This window comes from Leptopilina heterotoma, unplaced genomic scaffold, assembly GCF_015476425.1.
Source record: "Leptopilina heterotoma isolate Lh14 unplaced genomic scaffold, ASM1547642v1 Lhet_353, whole genome shotgun sequence".
Taxonomy (NCBI): domain Eukaryota; kingdom Metazoa; phylum Arthropoda; class Insecta; order Hymenoptera; family Figitidae; genus Leptopilina; species Leptopilina heterotoma.
This window is the reverse complement of record NW_025111035.1, coordinates 269,462-290,320: the sequence shown is the minus strand read 5'-3', so window position 1 is coordinate 290,320 and position 20,859 is coordinate 269,462. Positions and strand designations below refer to the sequence as shown.

The 20,859-nt window shown below is 29.4% G+C and overlaps 2 protein-coding genes across 4 annotated transcripts; both read left to right on the top strand.

Annotated features, from left to right (window-relative positions):
* Positions 1 to 348: 348 nt before the first annotated feature.
* On the top strand, positions 349 to 20,502 carry LOC122505369 (neurexin-4). 3 transcript variants are annotated; one of them, XM_043616917.1, is made up of 11 exons: positions 349 to 590; positions 2,965 to 3,057; positions 11,308 to 11,504; positions 13,846 to 13,987; positions 14,178 to 14,548; positions 14,628 to 14,966; positions 15,058 to 15,544; positions 15,657 to 15,986; positions 16,052 to 16,357; positions 16,429 to 17,055; positions 17,276 to 20,502. In XM_043616917.1, exons 1-11 carry the CDS (start codon positions 524 to 526, stop codon positions 18,127 to 18,129), a joined length of 3,813 nt encoding a protein of 1,270 aa, XP_043472852.1. In that variant the 5' UTR covers positions 349 to 523; the 3' UTR covers positions 18,130 to 20,502. The 3 variants fall into 3 exon arrangements, with proteins under 3 accessions (XP_043472852.1, XP_043472851.1, XP_043472853.1); XM_043616916.1 differs by lacking the exon at positions 11,308 to 11,504 and adding an exon at positions 10,791 to 10,987 and having other exon boundaries at positions 350 to 590; XM_043616918.1 differs by lacking the exons at positions 349 to 590; positions 2,965 to 3,057 and adding an exon at positions 10,850 to 10,987.
* Positions 547 to 10,466, top strand: LOC122505372 (L-aminoadipate-semialdehyde dehydrogenase-phosphopantetheinyl transferase). Its single transcript, XM_043616922.1, has 3 exons — positions 547 to 590; positions 2,965 to 3,057; positions 9,465 to 10,466. Exon 3 carries the CDS (start codon positions 9,565 to 9,567, stop codon positions 10,387 to 10,389), a length of 825 nt encoding a protein of 274 aa, XP_043472857.1. The 5' UTR covers positions 547 to 590; positions 2,965 to 3,057; positions 9,465 to 9,564; the 3' UTR covers positions 10,390 to 10,466.
* Positions 20,503 to 20,859: the final 357 nt, after the last annotated feature.

Here is a 20,859-nt window from a genome sequence, read left to right as displayed (position 1 = left end):
TCTGTAACCGGAACCGCAATCGTAAGCGTAACCGTAAGAATGAGTTAAAGAAGGATAGGTATATTGTTTATCCTTCTCTAACTCATTCTTACGCTTACGGTTACGATTGCGGTTCCGGTTACAGATCTATTCTGCGTTGGCCTTTAATAACCGGGAAAATTCTTCTGTTGAAGCGCTCAGCTAAAAAATCAAAAATATGTAAGCACCTTAATGTTTATTCAGGTTCATTCACACACACACTACGTTCGCTGCGCTCGTAGTAGTGAATTTAAGAAACATTAAATATAATAAATAAAAAAAGGCCAGCATTCTCTCATCTCTAGCACTATAGACATTGTTTATGCCGCCGTGGTTCGTGGCGACCGGGTCCAGATGGCAGTAAATCTGCAGGGAGTGACCCGATTGTTTTCATAGCTGGTTGAGTCACAGTTATTTAATGTCTCCCGTGAATCACAATTCATCAATTTGACAGTGTTAAACATCGAAAAATTTGTTATTATTGACTTGAGAAAAAAACGATGTTATGATGAAAGTTCAAAAATATTTTGTACTTCTCTTTCTAGTGGTTATAAGTCCGATTATTCGATCTTGTAAGTAGAAAAAAATTCAACTACCATGTGAAAAATTTACTTTGATTATGATTTATTAAAAATATACATGAGTCTTCCTGACCAAGCCCATTACACGCAAACACTCTCCAATTGAAATTTTATTATTTTCTAAATTAATTATTAAAGAACAAATAAATTCTTCTAATTCAGTGAGAATCTGTTAAAGAGAATATTATTTATAATTTCTATTTGATAAGTAAATAATAGATTGTAAATCTTTTTTCGTTAAATTTTTAAATATTATCATTTGTATGTGATTTAAGTATGGAGAGTTATAATTGTGCAACTTTATCTTTATGGAACTTTAAATTCACACTTAACATTAATCTCAATAGCAATATTGTTTTACATATTAAATAATAAATCACAAGCCTAAATATTTATCTTTTTATCATTCAATAACAATAGCAAGTTTTGAAAATATTTTCATTCGAATATTCAAAATTGGTGAAAAAATGACAAGGGAACATTAATCAAAACAATAGAAAATTGCATGTTTAAGCTAACAATATAATTAATGTTCGTGTATTACAAAAAATTAATTTTTTTCTTAATGATAATATTATGCAAAATATCACTAAAAATAAATCACTTCAAAACAATACTATACAATATGTGCATGGATAAAAAGTAACCAATAGTTTAAAAACAAACATTATATTTTTAATTAAAATTGGTATTGTTAGACAAAATAGGTTCTAAAAATCTAATTATCACATTATTTTTATTAGCTGCAAAAATAAACTAGAACTTTAGTACTGTATAATTCCGAATAAATTGGCCCAAATTAATGCGTGATTAAGCAAATGAAGTATTCATCACTTTTAAAATACGATTAACGACTGAGGTAAAAGTCTCAATATCTTTGTCATTTTTAAGTATCTCGAGAATTTAACTCTCGAATTACAATAAATTAAGTACGTTTTACATTAGGACGGTTCAAAAAACATTTTTTTTTCTTTTTTTCATCCAACAGCATTTTAGTACTATGTTGAAAAATGATTGTTTTTTCAAATATAAACATTAGTTATACTCAAGTAACTTGCACCATGAACTTTAAGAAAGTTTTTATTAAATAATTGTAGGTTAAATTAATTTCAATTGCTATTTTTGAAATTAATCAACTTTAAAAAAATTGTTACAAAACATGAAGAAATTAAAGATGACCGAGTGATAAAATCATTATTTTATTTTATAAGAATATTGTTACTGTAACTTCTTCAAAATTACTTTCATATTCTATTATCTTAAATTTAAACGAAAATTCATTTTTAAATAAATATTTATTAAAAAATTCTATGAGAATTCAATTATTGAAATACAAAATTATTCAAATACAAATTATTTATTGAATAATTGAATGTTTCTTAAAATGTAATTCCTATAAAGAATTTTATTAACAAATTTTTAAATAATTGAATTCTTTTGACAAATTTTTATATTTGTAAGCCCGTTCATGGATAAATAAATAAATAAATAAAATTTTTAAGAATAATTACATTTCTCAAGGAATTCGATTAAAATTGTATTGAAAATAATTGAAATTCTGCGACGAGTTTTATTATTTCGGAAAATAATTATTATTGAGAAGAAACTTATAAAAAATTTGTAAATATTTGAATTCCTGTGAAATTTTTATTATTTATGATTTATGAAAATAATTAAATGTTTGCGTACAATTTTATTAAAAGTGTGTTAAAAAAATGGATTTTTTTGGGTAATTTTATTAAAATAGTAAGAAGATTTGATTAAAAATGACAGAATTGTCATTTTGCAAATGGTTTTTTAGATATTGTATCACCTCTCGTCTCTGAAATTTTTTCTATTTTCTGGAATTTTTTTTTCAGTTTCTATAAAATTACTTGAAATAATTTATTTATTTAATCCTTTGCCTAGTCAGTTGATCGTTATCAACAGAAAGCGACAATTCGGTGGGAACATTCAAAAGCGCTAGGGTGGAGATAAGTCAGCGTAGCCAAAGGGTTAAAATTTATTATTTACAACACCCCATGAAAATAATCGATGTCATCTGCGGTGATGTTTTTTCTATAAGACGAATAATACGAAACACAAATATGATGAAATTTATGATTATAGTTCGAAATAAAATAAAAATAACAAAATGACGGGCAATTTAAAAAGATTGTTTAAAAAATCGTGTTTTGTTTTGCCAATTTTCGTACAGAGCAAAAAATTTAATTGCAGTTAAAGTAACTCTTCTTATTTCTATATTTTGTTTTCGTCAAAACAATATACAAGGATTATTTAATAAATTAGTCTCCTACATTTTAATTATGATTAGGTACGTAAATAAGAATAATTTTGTTAAGAAATTTGTCCTTTTTTGTTTCAGACGAAGAATGCAACTTCCCTTTGCTTGAAAATGCTCACTTATCAGCCACCACATCATTATCTGAACGTGGACCGAACAATGCTAGACTCAATGGTAAATGAACTCTCTTACTTCCACAAAACACAGTATTAATTGGATTAAAGTAAACTCCAAGTCCCTTGTTTTAATAGGAAATTAAATTCAATTAAAAAGTATTAATTCTGCATATTTCTGTATATTTACTCCAATGTTTCGAAATATAAATGTTTTTCCTTTTTAAAAAAATTTAAAGGGAGTGATATAATAGTACATAATTGTGATGGTATGCAAAATGTCTAAATAAATAATGTTTATAGATTTAAAATTGTTCTCCTAAAAATTTATATTTATTTTTCTTGAAGATATTATTAATATTAATATTTCAATTTTTGTAACTTTGTACGAATGAATATTGTCCGTATATTCGATATTCATAAAATTAGCTTTTATTTCTATATAATAATCATATTAGATTAAAACTGGACCATTGCAGCTTATTTTAATCCAATATATTTTTCTGTTTTATTACAAATATAAAAAAATTGATAGATTAATTTATAAATATATGCTTTTTACATAATTGCTAGTTATTGTTGTAAACAATTTTCCCACAATTTAATTTGTCTTTTATTGAGTTTTATTTATAAATTGTAAATGTATTTAGAATCGAACACAAAAAATCATTAAAATGATTAAATTCTATTGTCACAGTTTACTTAATAGTTAGTAATATTCAACTTTCAACAATTTCTGGCAAGAATGTCTCTTATAAAAAACTTTTAAATATATTTAAAAATTTTTTTTAAAGTATGTTTAAAGTTTACTATTGTGTGCACTTCTTTATAAGAGAGCACATGTGGCATGCAAGCTTGTATTCTATATAATATTTATATATACTTATATAAACTTGTTTTGTTTACTTTCATAATTATTAAGTTTTGAAACACCTTTCAATTAATCTATAATTTGTTCAAAAAAAATGAGACAAGATACTTTAATTATGTTTCTATAATAAAACAAAATTTTCAATAAACTTTCTTTCGAATCTTATAGCGAATTAAAGTGAAGAAGAATTTTGTTTTGATTTATCCATAACTTTAATGAATTGGGTCAATGTAATTAAGGCTATACGGATATTTCTACTTCTTGTGAACCATGATAATATAGAATTCTGTTTTTTAAATTTATTTCTTTATTTCTTCCTTCGTGAGTTTCTTTCTCTTTAATCATGACAATAAAAATAATATTTGAAATTATTTGTAGATAAAATATTAAACAATTGCGATGTGCTCCGCAGAAAGATATCTATATGAATATATGATTGAAAGTTTCCGATATGAAATACTTAAAACTAAAATAATTTTTTATTTACTATTTTCCATGTAATGAAGACTTAAACATCGCAGTGCTTTATATTGAGTATGAATCCCCTTTGTGTATTTTCCACTTTCATTCTAAAAATCACAAACATAACCTACAATTATTTGTATCTTAGGTATCTTCCCAGCAAACACGTTACGTAAGTGTTACATAACAAATAAAGCACCTTGTTATGTCTCACTGTGACAATATTGTTATGTAACAACTACATAATGAGATAGTAACAATATTATATAACACTGTTACTGAATGGTGATATAATAGTTACATAATTTTTTCAAATAACTATTATATAACTGTGTGATATATTCATTACATCACAGAGTGATAATTTTTGTCTTGTTACATTGTTCTCTAATTGTTACATAACTGTTACGAAACTGTGTGACATAACAGATACATAATTTTGTTATAATTAATAAAGTAGGTTACATTATTATATCACACTGTGACAATATTATTATGTAACCATTATATAATGAGATAGTAACACTGTTATATAACACTGTTACTGGATGGTGATATAACAGTTACATAATTTTTTCAAATAACTATTATATAACTGTGTGATATATTCATTACATCACAGAGTAATAATTTTTGTCTTATTGCATCGTTCTCTAATTGTTACATAACTGATACGAAACTGTGTGACATAATAAATACATAATTTTGTTATAATTAATAAAGTAGGTCACATTATTATATCACACTGTGACAATATTATTATGTAACTATTATATAATGAAATATTAACACTGTTACTGGGACGTGATATAACAGTAACACAGTTTCATAACATACGTATTATACAACAATGTGATACATTCTTTTAAACTGCACTTAAATAAATAATAGGCAGAATGTGTTTTTTACATAGGCAATTTTTTCCTAAAAACAAAAGCAATACACGCAAAGCAATTGCTTCTTTTTAAAAAGAAATTTTTGCTTTAGTTCCTAAGGTTAACATAACAAGGCAAATTTTAATTTGAATATTTAGAGAATACTATATGAAATAATAAATTTATTTATTCCAATATTCACAACTTATCCAATGAAGAGATTAAACCTTATAAACAGAATTAAGGGCTTACACAACCCTGATCGCCTGAAAATTGGAAGGTATTTCAAAAATAAATTTTGACAAAAATATTAAAAATACAATTTTTTACTAATTATAGTATAAAAATACATATATTTAACTGTAAAAAAAATTTTGAAAAATGAAAAAATATTCAAAAATGGCGAAGATATGGCGTTTTTTCGAAACTACATTTTTCGGAACGGTGTACATGATTTCTCAAAAACTACTCAACCGATTCTCTTTAAATTTTGTACACAACTGCTCAATAACATTCTCTATGACATGACGTAGCCGTTTTTAAAGAAAAAATTTTTTGAGCAAATGGGAGCACTTAAAAAAAAAGTCTAAAATTTTTGGTACAAAAAATTTTCTTTAAAAATGTATAACTTTTTTTAAAAAAATCATATCAAAAAAATCCTACGTCATGTCATAGAGAATGTTATTGAGCAGTTGTGTACAAAATTTAAAGAGAATCGGTTGAGTAGTTTTTGAGAAATCATGTACACCGTCCCGAACTTAGAGAATTGTAGGCTATGTTTGCAATTTTTTAAATGAAAATACAAAAAAGTAACAACCGTCAATATAAATAATTGACATTTTATAAGTCTTTATTACAACTAAAATATATAAAAACAAATTATTTAAATAGCAAACATGTTCTGTAACTGTTACGTAACATTTCTGTAGTAATAAGAGCTAAATTACGTAACTGTTATGTAATTGTTATGTAACATAAAAGTAACAATGTTCTGTAACTGTCGTTACAAAATTGTTACGTAAAATTGTAGTCTCTCTGTTACGCAATAAAATTATGTAATTGTTACATAACTGTTATGTAACATGAAACACTATTTTATAATTATTGTTTCGAATAAATATTTTTGATTAAAAATCTAGTTTAACTGTTTAAGTTTATTAATTTACAATAAATTATTATTAATAATTATTATCAGTATTATTTATTATAATTATTAATGTCCAAAACTTTTAAAGAAGTACGTAAAAGTAAAGTGGGGTGAAGAAGCCGACTTTTGGAACATTTTACGATATTTAATATAATATCACTCACTTTTAATTTTATTTAAAATTTTTTAACGTACTCTGAAAAGTTTGTCTATTAATAATTTAAAAAATATCTTAATTTTTTTTGTAAAAAGTTGTCAGAAATTAATAAAGAAACATTTTAATTTGAACAAATTTATTTAAAATTAATTTAAAGCTTATAACTCTCAAAATTTATGTGAAGAAAAATAGAATTTTCAGAATAAAATAAAAATTTGTAATCCCGATTAGTATAATTGTAATCGTTTCTTTTTGTTACTCACATGTGTGTGACATTGTTATGTGAATGCTACAAAATTGTTACTTATATGTGTGTAACATTGTTACGTAAATGTTACAGAATTGTTACTGAACACTGTGACTAATATGTAGTAGATATTTTTATTAACACGTTAATCGTATATTAGAAATAAAAAAATCACAAGTTTGTCTTTGTTACGTAATAGTTACATAACAGTAAGTAACAGAATATACGGCACTGCAGTTGATATAGTAGATAAGGAGAATTCTCATCCAGCCTTCAGTGGCCGTGCGGTTTAAATGCGTTGCGTCGGGTCGTCAAGGGCGGGGGGACGTGAGTTCGATCCCACATGCGAGCGGATATTTTTCATTCTAAGCGTTATGTAAAATAATAAAATTACTATTTAATCTGTATATATAAGTGTTGTGAAATGTGAATAAAATAAACTTGTGAACATGTTTATAAATAATATTAAAGATCTGTAAAAAAATCAAGTTTAAAAAATGTACTAATTAGTAAATCAGTTTTTACTAAAATTATTTTTGGATATTACCATGTCAAATGGCATTTGTTATTATCTATTGAATGGAAATAATAACAATAATTTTCACGTAGGTCATAATAGTGATGTTACAATTATATAACAAGCTCATCAAATTATGTAACAGAATCTCATAATTGTGATATAATAATAAGTCACAACGTGATATAAGTGTCATATAACAATTATGTAACATATTTACATAACTGTGATATAATAATAAGTCACAACGTGATATAAGTGTGATATAACAATTATGTATCAAATTCTTCTAATTATGTAACATATTTACATAACTGTGATATAATAATTAAATATCACGCTGCAACATAATTGTTATATCACCCTTCTTGTAACAATTATGTAACTGTGACCCTCATGTTACGACATTTCGTGTCACATGTTCATATCATGTTATATCACGTGTGATATTCTGTGACATAACTGTTACATAACTGTTATGTAACAATGTTTGCTGGGTTTCTTTAGAGCGCATCACAAATGTTTAAAATTATCATAAGTCGTTAAATTTCACTCAAAAATAAATTTGTGTATTCCAAATTTACCACCGGTTGACGATATTCAAATAAATATTGCTAAAAAATTGTTTGAAAGATAAAAATATTTTTGTAAAAATATCCTTATATCCGGTTTTACTTTTCCCAGTTTTTAATACATAGTTTTCCTTTATGTATTTCGAGTAGGGTGCTACAATACTTTTCAATATTTTACTTTCATAAATCTTCAAGTTTTTGTGCCCGGATTTTATTTTGGGGATTTCAACTTTTCAAGTATTAATTGTTTTACAAATTTCATTTTAAAATCAATTTCCCGAATAGCAGTTTACTAAAATTTTAATTATTTCAATATTTTATTTGACGTGATTTTTATTTGCTTTAATTAGAGGCATGAGGATTTCGAATTTTGTTTTTATTAAAATTTTGCTGATTGTGAAATCAGACTGAAAAAAATTGTTATGTGTGTTATAATAAATGTACGACTAATTTTGATCAGTCTTGAGAGACTGATTGACTAGCTGTAAATTTATTGACCTTCTCACAAACAAGCAGTCCTATTTATTCCGGAGGAATGTGATCCCGCTTTCGAGAAAGGCGCCTGTTCTCCCTCTGACGAAAGAAGTGGGAACTACGCTTTGGAGTTGCCCAGGAAAGAAAACTTCAAAGCGTAGTTCCCACTTTTTTCGTCAGAGGGAGAAGAGGCGCCTCTCTCGAAAGCGGGATCACATTCCTCTAGAATAAATAGGAATGCTTGTTTGTGAGAAGGTCAATAAATTTACAGCTAGTCAATCAGTCTCTCAAGACTGATCAAAATTAGTCGTACATTTATTATAACACACATAACAATTTTTTTCAGTCTGATTTCACAATCAGCAAAATTTTAATAAAAACAAAATTCGAAAGTTTTCTTGGTTAATACGTGGTATGACGTGGTATGACATACCAATTGTACCACATTCTAGTTTATGATCATAAATTTAATTTATAAAAATATAATAAATTTTATTTAGAAAACGGATGTCAAGTATAGATGCTAGCATTAATTTATGTATTAAACACACTAAACAATTAGTTAAGGACTTCATTTTCAGTAAAATGAAATTTGTACAACATTAATGCTTCCTCAAGATAATTAACTGAATATTTTTATTTGAAAATATAAAGAACGATTGTAAATTATAGAATAACGTTTAAATAACTTTGAACGTGTAAAATGATGAATAGTCAATTCTACCATTGATGATAATTCTTTGTTCATTACACTGGAGTAACTTTGTGAAAAAATTAATAATCTATATGCTTCAGGGTGTATTCCAAAAAGATAGGATCCTTTTCTTGCGTGACACTAGGCAGTTATTAAGTTTGTGAAATAGAGTCTTAAAAATAGACAGGCAATAATAGTTCACCCTAGTGACCGTTACTGTTAAATCGAAAGTTTCGCGAAGTCTATAGCAAATATCCTCTCTCAATTATTTTGAAATAATTGCCCAAAAATAGGTTCTAAATTATTCGTTTACAGTTAAGTCAAATACTTTTCTGCTAAAAATATTAAATTTTAAATGCTGTATTTTCAAGCTGTTGGAATTTGAAAATAGATTACTTTAAAAGAAAATTGAATTTGCAAAAATAGTAAAGACACGTGTCTGTTTGCTGCAGGTGGATGCTAGGAACTAACCGAGTTTACCTGAGTGATCAACGTACAAAGCAAATCTGCATTTTTTGATCCAACAACGCAAAAAGATTGTTTAAATTAAAAATGGTTAGCGTTAGATGGGCTTTCAATTGGGCGAATTGGCACCCAACGGAGAAAGAATTTATGCGTTTAATGTCGTACATTCAAGTCGATGAAAAAGAAAGACTCGGGAAATTTGTATTTAGAAAAGACGTTAAAGCATCCCTAATAGGTAGATTAATGATAAGAAAATTTGTCAGTGAATATGCTTGCGTTCCATACAATGAAGTTGTTTTCACAAGAGACGATCATAATAAACCTATTTATGAAAATGCAAACAAATCACTGGCATTTAACGTCTCCCATCAGGGAAACTTTACGGTACTTGCCGGTGAGACTAGAAATGTAAAATTAGGCACTGATGTTATGAAACTGGAGTACACAGGTGGAAAGCGATTATCGGAATTCTTTCGATTGATGGATAAAAATTTCTCATCGATAGAATGGGCGGAAATTAAAGGCGGTGCTTCAGAGTCTGCGCAAATTGCAATGTTTTGCAGACATTGGGCATTGAAGGAAAGTTATGTTAAAGCACTGGGAGTCGGTATTGTAATTGATCTCCGAAAAATCGAATTCAGAACTATCAGTAAATTGAGTGAAGATAATGTAGTGACGGATACGAGTTTATATTTAAATAATGTTAAGCAAAATTGGATCTTTGAGGAATCTTTATTAAATTCTGAACATTGCGTTGCTGTAGCTACTGAAAACAGTAATTTAGTTGATAGTTCGAAAACTTTATTATTTGGAGAACTCACTGTGGAGAAATTAGTAGAAAACGCTATTCCTCTTATAGAAGAAGATCCTGAATATTGTTCCCAATACTTTGCTAAAAGCGAGAGGCCATAAATTTGCAATTATGAATATTTTTCTATGATGTACTGTATTTTGAAATGGATACTGGAAATAAAAACTATTAAAGTCTATTTTGTTGTGTCTGTTTTGCAAGTGTTCATCCACCTGGTTAGATTTTTTCCTTTTGAACATTTGAATTGTAATTAAAATATCCGAAGCACAAGTTGTAAATAAAATGAAGATTCGTTCTTAAGATCACTGACTAACATGTCCTTAAGACTCGCTTAGATGTTACAATTCATAAAAGAAACTCCAATGTACTAGTAAAGTGATTATCGAAAGTGAGATGAAAGTAAAATATTGAGATTGTAAATATTTTCTCTTAATTGTTTACTATAAATGAGTTTAGTTGTTTCGCTTGCATGCGTATTTTTGTAAGTGTTGTTGTGACGTAGGCGGATTCGCATGGACAGCTAGCAAAACAGATTTTGATCAGTACCTTATTATTGACCTGGGGCAAACTATGAATATCACTTCCATTGCGACCCAGGGTCGAGCCCATCAGAACGAGTTTGTCATGGAGTACGGTGTCAGTTATGGCACCAACGGTCGCGATTACGTATCCTATAAAGAAAAGGATGGCAACATAAAGGTAAGTTGGGTCTACGTTACTTTATTTGCACGAGAACGTGACGAAACTGCTTTGATGCTTACAGCCCGCTCTTTAGATATCTGTAGTCGCTATTTATTTTCTAACAGACGCTTCCGCTTGATTCTAAAAAACGTAGTTTAGCCAACTACCATTTAAGCACTCGAAAGTATTTCAGGACGCATATTCCGTGAAACTTACCGTAGTTTTAGAGAGCACAAAATATAATTGTATTAATGTAAGATGTTTATTGACTAAATCATTTCCGCTTTGCTTTTCACCTACCTTAACTTTTACGCTGGACTTGGGGTTGGGCTTTGCAGGGGACTCTGCGTGGTCACCGGAAGTTAGCAGTTTTTATCAGCACATTACAATGGATCTTGGAGGTCGTTTTGAAATTCGCAGCATATCAACTCGAGGTCGTGCACATACTAACGAATATGTCACTGAATACATTGTCCAGTATTCTGACGATGGTCAAGCTTGGATCAGTTATGAAAGTCAGGACGGCGTTGATGAGGTATTGAAAAACAAACGATATTTATCACGTCAATTCTCAATGTTTTGTAAATCAAAATTTCTTAACTGGTCCACTTAAACATTATTTGTCTGGTTTGAAATATTTATTTACCTACATTATTATTTTCAACAAAAAGTTTATTTAAAGACATTCCTTAAAGCGTTTCCGAAATGTAATTTCTTTAGTTTATTTTATAATTTAATGTCTAACATCTTCTTCTTAGATTTGTAATTACTCTAATCTAACTCGATAGAAAAGTATATGATTTCATATAAAAATTTTATCAGAAATTTCAGTTATAATAGAAAGCCACTTGTGCTACTCCTTCAAAAAAGTTTATCGAAAAGAGAATTAATTGTATTACACAAACAGTCAAAGTTTTATCGAATCTCAGAATTAGTAATCAGGTAATATTCGAATGTTTCTGACTTGTTGAGTCCGTTCAGCTACAAACTTTTAAAAAAAGATTGTTTGAATGTTTCTTTTTAACATTTTTATAATATCTTAAAAACGTGATATGCTAAGACAATTCTGGGGTCAAATTTGGGTTCAACATTTCAAAAACTTTCGTAAAAATATAGCCCGGTTCTTGGGTCTGAGATTCGTCAAAATTTGTTTGGCTTGTGTTATTTAAAGTAGTATTGTAACTTGAAGTTATTGAAGACTTTCTCGTTAGGAATGATCAAGCTTGTTGTCCAAAGTGTAGACTTTAAGCAGAACTGAGCTCCACTAAGACTGGGAAAGCTCCTTGATTCTTTTTATTTCGTTATCTAAGCAATTTTATGAATTTGGGAATAGTGAATAAAAATTGTATCTCTTTTTCTTTTTCCTCAAAAAAGTAGAGTGTACATAGCTTGGGTTAAATTTTAGTATAAATTGAGCTTGTCGCAAGTATACAAATCCCATCTGGTTATGGCATTAAGGAAATGTAGAATATTAAGATTGGTTTTTTGCTTTTTATCTTATGTGGATTATGGATTAGGTTGTAGTTAAGAAGAGTAAGCAAAGATACTAGATGGAAAAATGTAAAGTTCTTTAATTTTATTAAAAAGATTAAATTCTTCTTATCAATTGGAAAAGGATGTAGATTTTCAAGAAGATTATTATGGACCAAAGTCTATAATCCTGGTAATAAAGTTGCACTCTTTGATAGGAGTTTTTTATCAGATTACTCCGTTAATTTATTATCAGCGACGTAGTTCAGCTATATTAGACCATTATATGAAAACTTAATGCAGTAAAAATGTATCCCACTTGTTCTAATGGAAATATAAATACATACTACAATTTCCCCTTCTACTGTGGGCTAAGAAAGTTATCGAATTTATTAAAAAAATTAATTTTTTTCTCTAAACACTTTAGATTCACTGGTACAGAATAAATTGTAATAATTGTAAGTCAATTAGTTAGACACCATTCGAATTATACCATCAGCCGACTTAAAAAAACGCATTAATTACATTTGTCCGGTTATGGCAATCATTCCTTTTTTATACGTTTGAAGGATTTAAAATTTAGCATGCCTCATTAATATACTAATATTTTGATAAAGATTTCTATCATTTACCTTATTAATTTTCCATTCATTCAACTAATACCTTTAGGTACTGTAAAATGGATTAATGCAAGGACATCAATTTATCAATAAAATTGCTATTTATGCTTAAAAATTGTTTTAGAGTCAACTTACAGATAAATCAAGTTTAAGATACATTTTACTGATTTCTTTTCTTTTTAAATTTTCTTAGTAATTTGCAATAAACAATTTCTAAAGTTTCTACTAAAGGTTCTTAACTAAGATTGTCAAAATAATTTATTAGACTCAAAAATATAAAAAATTGGAACATTTTTAGCATTACCGTTAATGTCCAAAGTTATCCCAGTTTGCATAGTACATTGATAGTTATAGCGGACACGCTTCATGATTTGTTTATGATTCACTTTGCATTTGAAATTAATTTATATTATAATTTACGTAATACTAACACTTACTTTTTTTATGAAATAATAACATTATTATTAAAAACTAATAATAATAATTGTAATTATATTATCAGTTCATTCCATATGTCGTGGTTTATTAAAGATCTCGCAAAAAGTCATAAATGTTTCTGTAACCCTTTCATATGGATTGTATCTAGAAAAACGTACTTATTAAAAATTTTCCCATAGTAAATATTTACTCAAGTTTTTATTTCTAAAACTTTCATTTCAAAAAAGTGATTAATATTTGAATAAAATTTATAATTGAGTACAAATATATACTGAGACGTGGAAAATCCCTTATAATTTTTTTTGCTGATTTTGTTTTGATAGCGATAATAACAGGAATTTTTCATAGATGTTTAAAGGTAATGTCAACGGAGATACAATTAGATTGAATAAATTTGAAGTTCCAATAATCGCACAATGGATTAGAATAAATCCTACAAGGTGGAGAGACAGAATCTCACTTCGAGTCGAACTCTATGGATGTGAATATGGTAAGAATAATAATTTAAAAATTTCGACTTGTATTAAAATGGCATTTATTTGGGCCCTAAGGCAAATTTGTTACGAGTTTGGATTACTAAACTCCTCTCTCCCTGTAATTTTTAAAATTATTTTCTTATGCAACAGGAAATATTACTTTTCCTTAATACTCTAAACAAATAAATTTGAATCTCCTTACAGTTTCTGATGTTTTATCCTTTAATGGTACTTCTCTATTACGGTTGGATTTAATGAGAGAACCAATTGAAACCGACCGACACTCCATCCGCTTTCGATTTAAAACTAACAGCGCCGATGGTGTGATGGTTTACTCTCGAGGCACACAGGGAGATTTTATAGCATTGCAATTGCGGGACAATAGAATGTTGCTCAATATTGATCTGGGCTCAGGAATAATGACAAGTTTGTCAGTTGGAAGCCTTTTGGATGATAACATGTGGCACGACGTTATAGTTGCTAGGAATCGAAGAAACATTGCTTTCTCAGTAGACAGAGTTATAATAAAGGGTAAAATAAAAGGAGAATTTCACAGACTGGACTTGAATCGAGTAGTAAGTTTCAATTCATGTTAATAGTAAATTAAATATTAACGATTTTTGAACAATTCTTATTGATATCATCGTATTTTAGTTTTACATCGGAGGCGTTCCCAATGTGCAAGAAGGCATAGTTGTAACACAAAATTTCACTGGCTGCGTAGAAAACTTTTACTTCAATACGACGAATGTAATTAGCGACGTTAAGAAGGCAGAAGAATACGGAGACTACATGCGGTATCAGAGAATAAATTCTCTTTACAGTTGTCCAGAACCACCAATAGTCCCAATCACTTTCTTAACTGCTAATTCTTACGCCAAGTTGAAGGGATATGAAGGTGCTGTGTCTCTTAATGTTTCCCTTTCGTTCAGAACGTACGACGACGAAGGAGTCATTTTGTATCATAAATTCACTTCTCCTGGATTTGTTAAGGTAATTATTAACACAACAATTAATTCCGTATTCTTGTAATTTGCACCTTTTTCTAAAAGTTCGTCGCTAATTTTTATAAAAAATTTTGTAGATGTACATTGAAGAAGGCAAATTGAAGATAGACATTCAAACTCTCGAATATCCGAAAGCAATTTTGGACAATTTTGATGAATCTTTTAACGATGGTAAATGGCATCAAATAGTATTGACTATTGCTAAAAATTCCGTCATTTTGACTGTCGATGGCCGAACAATGAGAACGACGCGTCTTCTGGAAATATCAACTGGCTCTATTTACTACGTCGGCGGTTTGGAGAGTAAAATTCCAAACATGATAAATCATCGGGGTTTCGTCGGTTGTATGCGAGTTATAAGCATAGATGGAAATTATAAATTGCCGACTGACTGGAAAGACGAGGAATACTGCTGCAAGAATGATATCGTCATTGACGGCTGCCAAATGGTGGACCGTTGTAATCCCAATCCTTGCAAGCATTCTGGAATCTGTCAACAAACTTCTAATGAATTTTTCTGTGATTGTGAAAACACTGGTTACTCGGGTGCTGTTTGCCACACGTGTAAGTTAAAAATACGTTTCAGAATAACTTAGTTCTCAATAACTTAGTTGTTATTGAGAACACCGTGTTTATTTGTAAATCATTATTTTTAATCATCATTAAAATTTTGCAGCAATGAATCCATTGTCCTGTGAAGCACACAGAAATACAAATTCTGTTAATCAGCGGGCAGAAATTAAAATCGATGTTGATGGAAGCGGACCTCTGCGTCCTTTCCCAGTCACTTGTGAATTTTATGCAGATGGACGTACTCTCACTGTCTTACATCATGGAATCGAACAACCTACTCCAGTAGATGCTTATGAAGAAGCTGGTTCTTTTATTCAAGATGTTAATTACGACGCGGATCTTGATCAGATTGAGGCATTGTTAAATGTATCCTCAACCTGCAGACAGAGAATTAATTATGCTTGCAAACATTCACGACTGTTCAACACCCCAAGTAAGTGCAGTTTAATAGTCAAAATCACCCTCCGAGACTGGAGAACTAATCTTCCGTTATTTCAGTACCGCAAAATGAACCGTTCAGACCCAACTCTTGGTGGGTAAGCAGACGGAATCAAAAAATGGACTACTGGGGCGGTGCTCTTCCAGGATCTCGAAAGTGCGAATGTGGAGTCTATGGAACTTGTGCAGATCCCAACAAATGGTGTAACTGTGATGCCGGCTTTGAGGGTTGGCTGGAGGACGGTGGTGACATTACAGAAAAAGAGCATTTGCCTGTGAAGCAATTACGATTCGGCGATACAGGCACAGCTCTTGATGAAAAAGAAGGACGTTACACCTTGGGACCACTAATCTGCGAGGGTGATGGTACGTTTTCAAATCTTTTCTCTAATTTGTCGTATTTCTTTATGATATACTAAAAGTTAATATATTTGCAGACTTGTTTATAAACGTGGTAACTTTCCGCATTACCGACTCAACAATTAATTTACCGACATTCGACATGAGCCACAGTGGAGACATTTACTTTGAATTCAAAACAACGATCGAGAACGCAGTAATGATGTTCAGCAAGGGACCCTCGGATTACATAAAAATATCGATCAATGGAGGGAATCAAATTCTGTTCCAGTATCAAGCTGGAGGAGGTCCTCTGACTGTCTCTGTCCAAACATCCTACAGACTGGCTGACGATCGTTGGCACACGGTTTCCGTTGAACGCAATCGCAAGGAAGCGAGAATAGTTCTTGACGGCGCATTGAAAAGTGAAGTGAGGGAACCCGAGGGTCCAGTTCGGGCTCTTCACCTAACTTCTGATTTGATTATTGGTGCCAACGAAGATTACAGAGATGGTTTTGTGGGTTGTATTCGGGCATTGCTGTTGAATGGACAACTTCAGGATTTGAGAAGTCACGCGAAACGAGGATTGTATGGAGTGAGCGAGGGCTGCGTTGGAAGGTGTGAGAGCAATCCTTGCTTGAACAACGGAACTTGTCACGAGAGATACGACAGATACACTTGTGATTGTCGTTGGACCGCTTTCAAGGGACCAATTTGTGCTGATGGTGAGTTTTATTTCAATATTTAGAATACTTTCAGGGGAAAACAAAATTAATTTTTTTTTGCCACCCTGCTTGGATACCTTTCTTCGGAGCGAGTCACATATAAATAAGTTCAGAAACAAACCGGTCCAAGGAAAAGATACATACATTTTTTAATTTACAATAAATTTTGGAAAAACTGCATTATCACTTATTATAAAAAAATGCATACTTTGTTTTATAGAAATTGGCGTCAACCTGCGACAAAATCAATTGATAAAATACGATTTCATGGGCAGCTGGCGGTCAACAATATCCGAAAAAATTAGAATAGGCTTCACTACAACAAACGCCAAAGGATTCCTTTTAGGACTGTTCTCGAACATTTCTGGAGAGTACATGACAATCATGGTGTCGAACAGTGGACATCTCAGGGTAGTATTTGACTTTGGCTTCGAAAGGCGAGAGGTGATATATCCCTCGAAGCGTTTCGATCTAGGGCAATACCACGATGTTCGAATTGGAAGGAAAAATTCAGGAGCCACTCTAGTAATTCAAGTCGACAGTCATAAGACAACCGAATTCGATTTCCCCATTAAGCAATCAGCTGACGCTCAGTTCAATAACATTCAATACATGTACATCGGAAGAAACGAATCAATGACTGAAGGTTTCGTTGGCTGTATCTCAAGAGTAGAATTCGATGACATTTATCCCCTGAAATTACTGTTCCAAGAGAATGGTCCAGCGAACGTGAGATCGGTTCCTAGCGCACTTCCCGAAGACTTTTGTGGAGTGGAACCAATAACCCATCCTCCGGATATCATTGAAACTCGTCCTCCTCCGAATGTCGATGAAGACAAAGTGAGAGCCGCGTACAACGAAACTGACACTGCTGTTTTAGGTAGTGTTCTGGCTCTGCTCTTCATCCTCCTGGCCATAATGGGAGCGCTGATCGCGAGATACATGTCGCAACACAAGGGTGAGTACCTCACCCAGGAAGACAAGGGCGCGGAGATTGCTTTAGATCCTGATTCTGCAGTTGTTCATTCAACGACTGGTCACCAAGTGCAAAAGAAGAAAGAGTGGTTCATTTAAATTAAATGAAACCAATGTAAAAATGCTGGTCCGTGGATAAATTAAATTTTGTAAAGATTTTTATACAAATACTTTAAGGTAATTCATCTTCATCGTCGACTGGCATGTGGCATACTTTTTATAACTTGTAACTTAAGTTCAATTTCATCGATCTGAATATTTTTTTTAAAGATACTTCGAAGTGTTTCACAAGTTTCGATAAATACATTTAAGACTTATGTTGTGATTTTCCCGAAAAACTTGGTTTATAGAATAATTCTTAGAATTTCAAAATAGGAAAAGCATTCCTAGTGAGTAATTAAATACACTTTAAATATTAATTATATCTCTTTGTATAGTAACGTATATTTAATATATGTTAACTTTATAATTGAAAATTAGTTCCCTTACAAACTGTAAAACAGTACGATTTATTTTATGAAAATATTCGACTATTTAAATTGAACTTTAATTAGTCATTCTTTAAAATCAAATTCAGTCTTTCGGGAGAATCACCAGCATTTTTTTGTTTCAAATTTTATGTCAGATGAGGATTGGTTTGCTAGTTATTAGATTAGAATTTTTTTATTGTACATTTATGAAGTAATTCAAAATGATCACACTTAATTAGGAAACAAATTTAATTTGTGACTTATTCCCAAAAATTATTTAGGTGATCTTTTTGTATCAAATGGAAGTTTACATGTTTTTTTATATTTTGTTTTTAATTACTGATATTAGTAGACAATGGAAAAAGAGTAAATATTCATTTTTCCAAACTTTCCAATGAGAATTAAAATTTTGACAATTTCAGTAATATTAACATTGATTTCATATTATAACTAAAGTCTGCTCTCATTGTACTTTTTTGTGTATAAACTGTAAAATGTACAATGCATATTATATAGTTCAATTTATTTTAATAATGGTAATACTTTACGAAAGAATCGTATTTTTAAAACAATCGACCAACATTTTTCTCTGAAATTGTGGTATTCTTTACGGGTTTTGAAGTTTTTTTTTTGTACCAATTATTCAAAAGAAGAAAAAAACGAATAATTTTTTTCTGAAAAATGTGGAAAGTTTAGAATTAAAAAATTATTTACTTTTGATAATAATTATGTTAGTTATGACAAAGTGAAAAAATACTGCCAGCGTCCATAAATCACAAGATCATATTTATTAAAGATTTTTAACGACTAAACACTAAACAGTTTTATATTTAAAAATAATTATCTCGAAAATAAAATATGGTGATAATTTTGATACTTCAATACATAAGAAAGTGAAAGTTTTTTAAAACTATTTTTATATCATAGCAAATTTGAATAATACATTGAATTGAATTGTGATTTATAGACGTACTTCATATTATCTAACAACAATTTACTTTTAAAATTTTAAAAGTAATTAAAAGTAACGAAGACTTAATCGAAGGTTTAGACGATGATAAAGTTACTTTTCTGAAAAGTTTAAACAAAAATTAAATGTTTGTTCTTTATAACCAACTAGTAGTCGTTTCTGATATAATTAATCGAAATTTGTCTATTTAATTTTATTTTCTTTAAAAAGCTGATATTGATTTGTACTTTTAAAGAATGTTAGTATTTTAATGCATAAGTCTTTATATTTTAAAAAATTATTTATGATCATAAAATCATAAACTAATTTTTTTAAGTACTAGAAATTAAAAAATGTCACTTTTTGTACTCTTACATTTTTTTAGCACATTTCACTATCAGCGTAAACCAGTATTTGTTGTAATTTTTACCGTCCAAACTGTATTTTACTTTATTTTATAATTATCGGTTAATTTTTGTTAATAAAATTTTAAGGAAGACGTATTTTCAATTGTAAAGAAACGAAAAGCTTCATATTTTAACATCTAATTTTCCATTCTAATATAATTTTATTTATATCTTATTTTTTAAAGTTTTGACTAAAAACTGTGAACAGCTAAATTCTTATTAACATTCTTTCTAGGATCAAATTTTAATACCTATTTCAATTTTAATTTATTATAATCGTCTTCTTTAGAAATTGTTTTTTATTTTCTGTTTATTAATTTGCAGAATTTTAGTTTTTAGAGTTATTTTTTTGAATAACGACGAAAAATTAAAGAATGCCTCTAGTAACGAGAAAGTGATTGATAGGTTTAATGAAATTTTGTACATCTGTGTGTCGGAATTTTTCCTCATTGGCTCAGATATAAATAAATGAGCCAATTTGGACAAACCTAGTGATTTTTTTTACAAACTAGTAGAAGCCTGCCACACAGGTTTACTATATACTCGTATACATATAATAAATTATAAATAAGATTTCTATAATTTTAGTTTTGAGAATTTTGTTGTATTAAAACTTTAATAAATAAACATGTACAAAAATTTTTAATCATTTCGAGTTTCTTTTTTCTTGCATGGTTGCATGCAATAAATTTTCTATTTTTTATAACGTTTATTCTAAATTGGATAGTTTTCTCTTCTGTTTAATTTAATTTTTTTACTTCTTTTACTGAGAAAAGCCCTGAGATTTTAATGAATTAAATTCATTAGAATAAATTAGTTCTGTGCAATTATTACTCAAACTTAATTTTTTCGGTTTAAAGAATACTGGAGATCTATTGGCCAATCCTCACAAATACACGTTACTTTCGCCGCCATAATTGGTGCGCCGAATTTGACGTTTTTGATCTTTTTTTTATTGCTTTAATTTGTTTAAATAATTAATTTTTATAAAGTTTTATTATCT

Excerpts from the sequence above, each read along its gene's own strand:
- LOC122505369 (XM_043616917.1), top strand. The coding sequence starts at position 524 with ATGATGAAAGTTCAAAAATATTTTGTACTTCTCTTTCTAGTGGTTATA. Across the intron at positions 13,988-14,177 it reads ACTCTATGGATGTGAATATG|TTTCTGATGTTTTATCCTTT; the intron begins GTAAGAATAATA and ends ATCTCCTTACAG. Across the intron at positions 14,549-14,627 it reads GACTGGACTTGAATCGAGTA|TTTTACATCGGAGGCGTTCC; the intron begins GTAAGTTTCAAT and ends ATCGTATTTTAG.
- LOC122505372 (XM_043616922.1), top strand. The coding sequence starts at position 9,565 with ATGGTTAGCGTTAGATGGGCTTTCAATTGGGCGAATTGGCACCCAACG.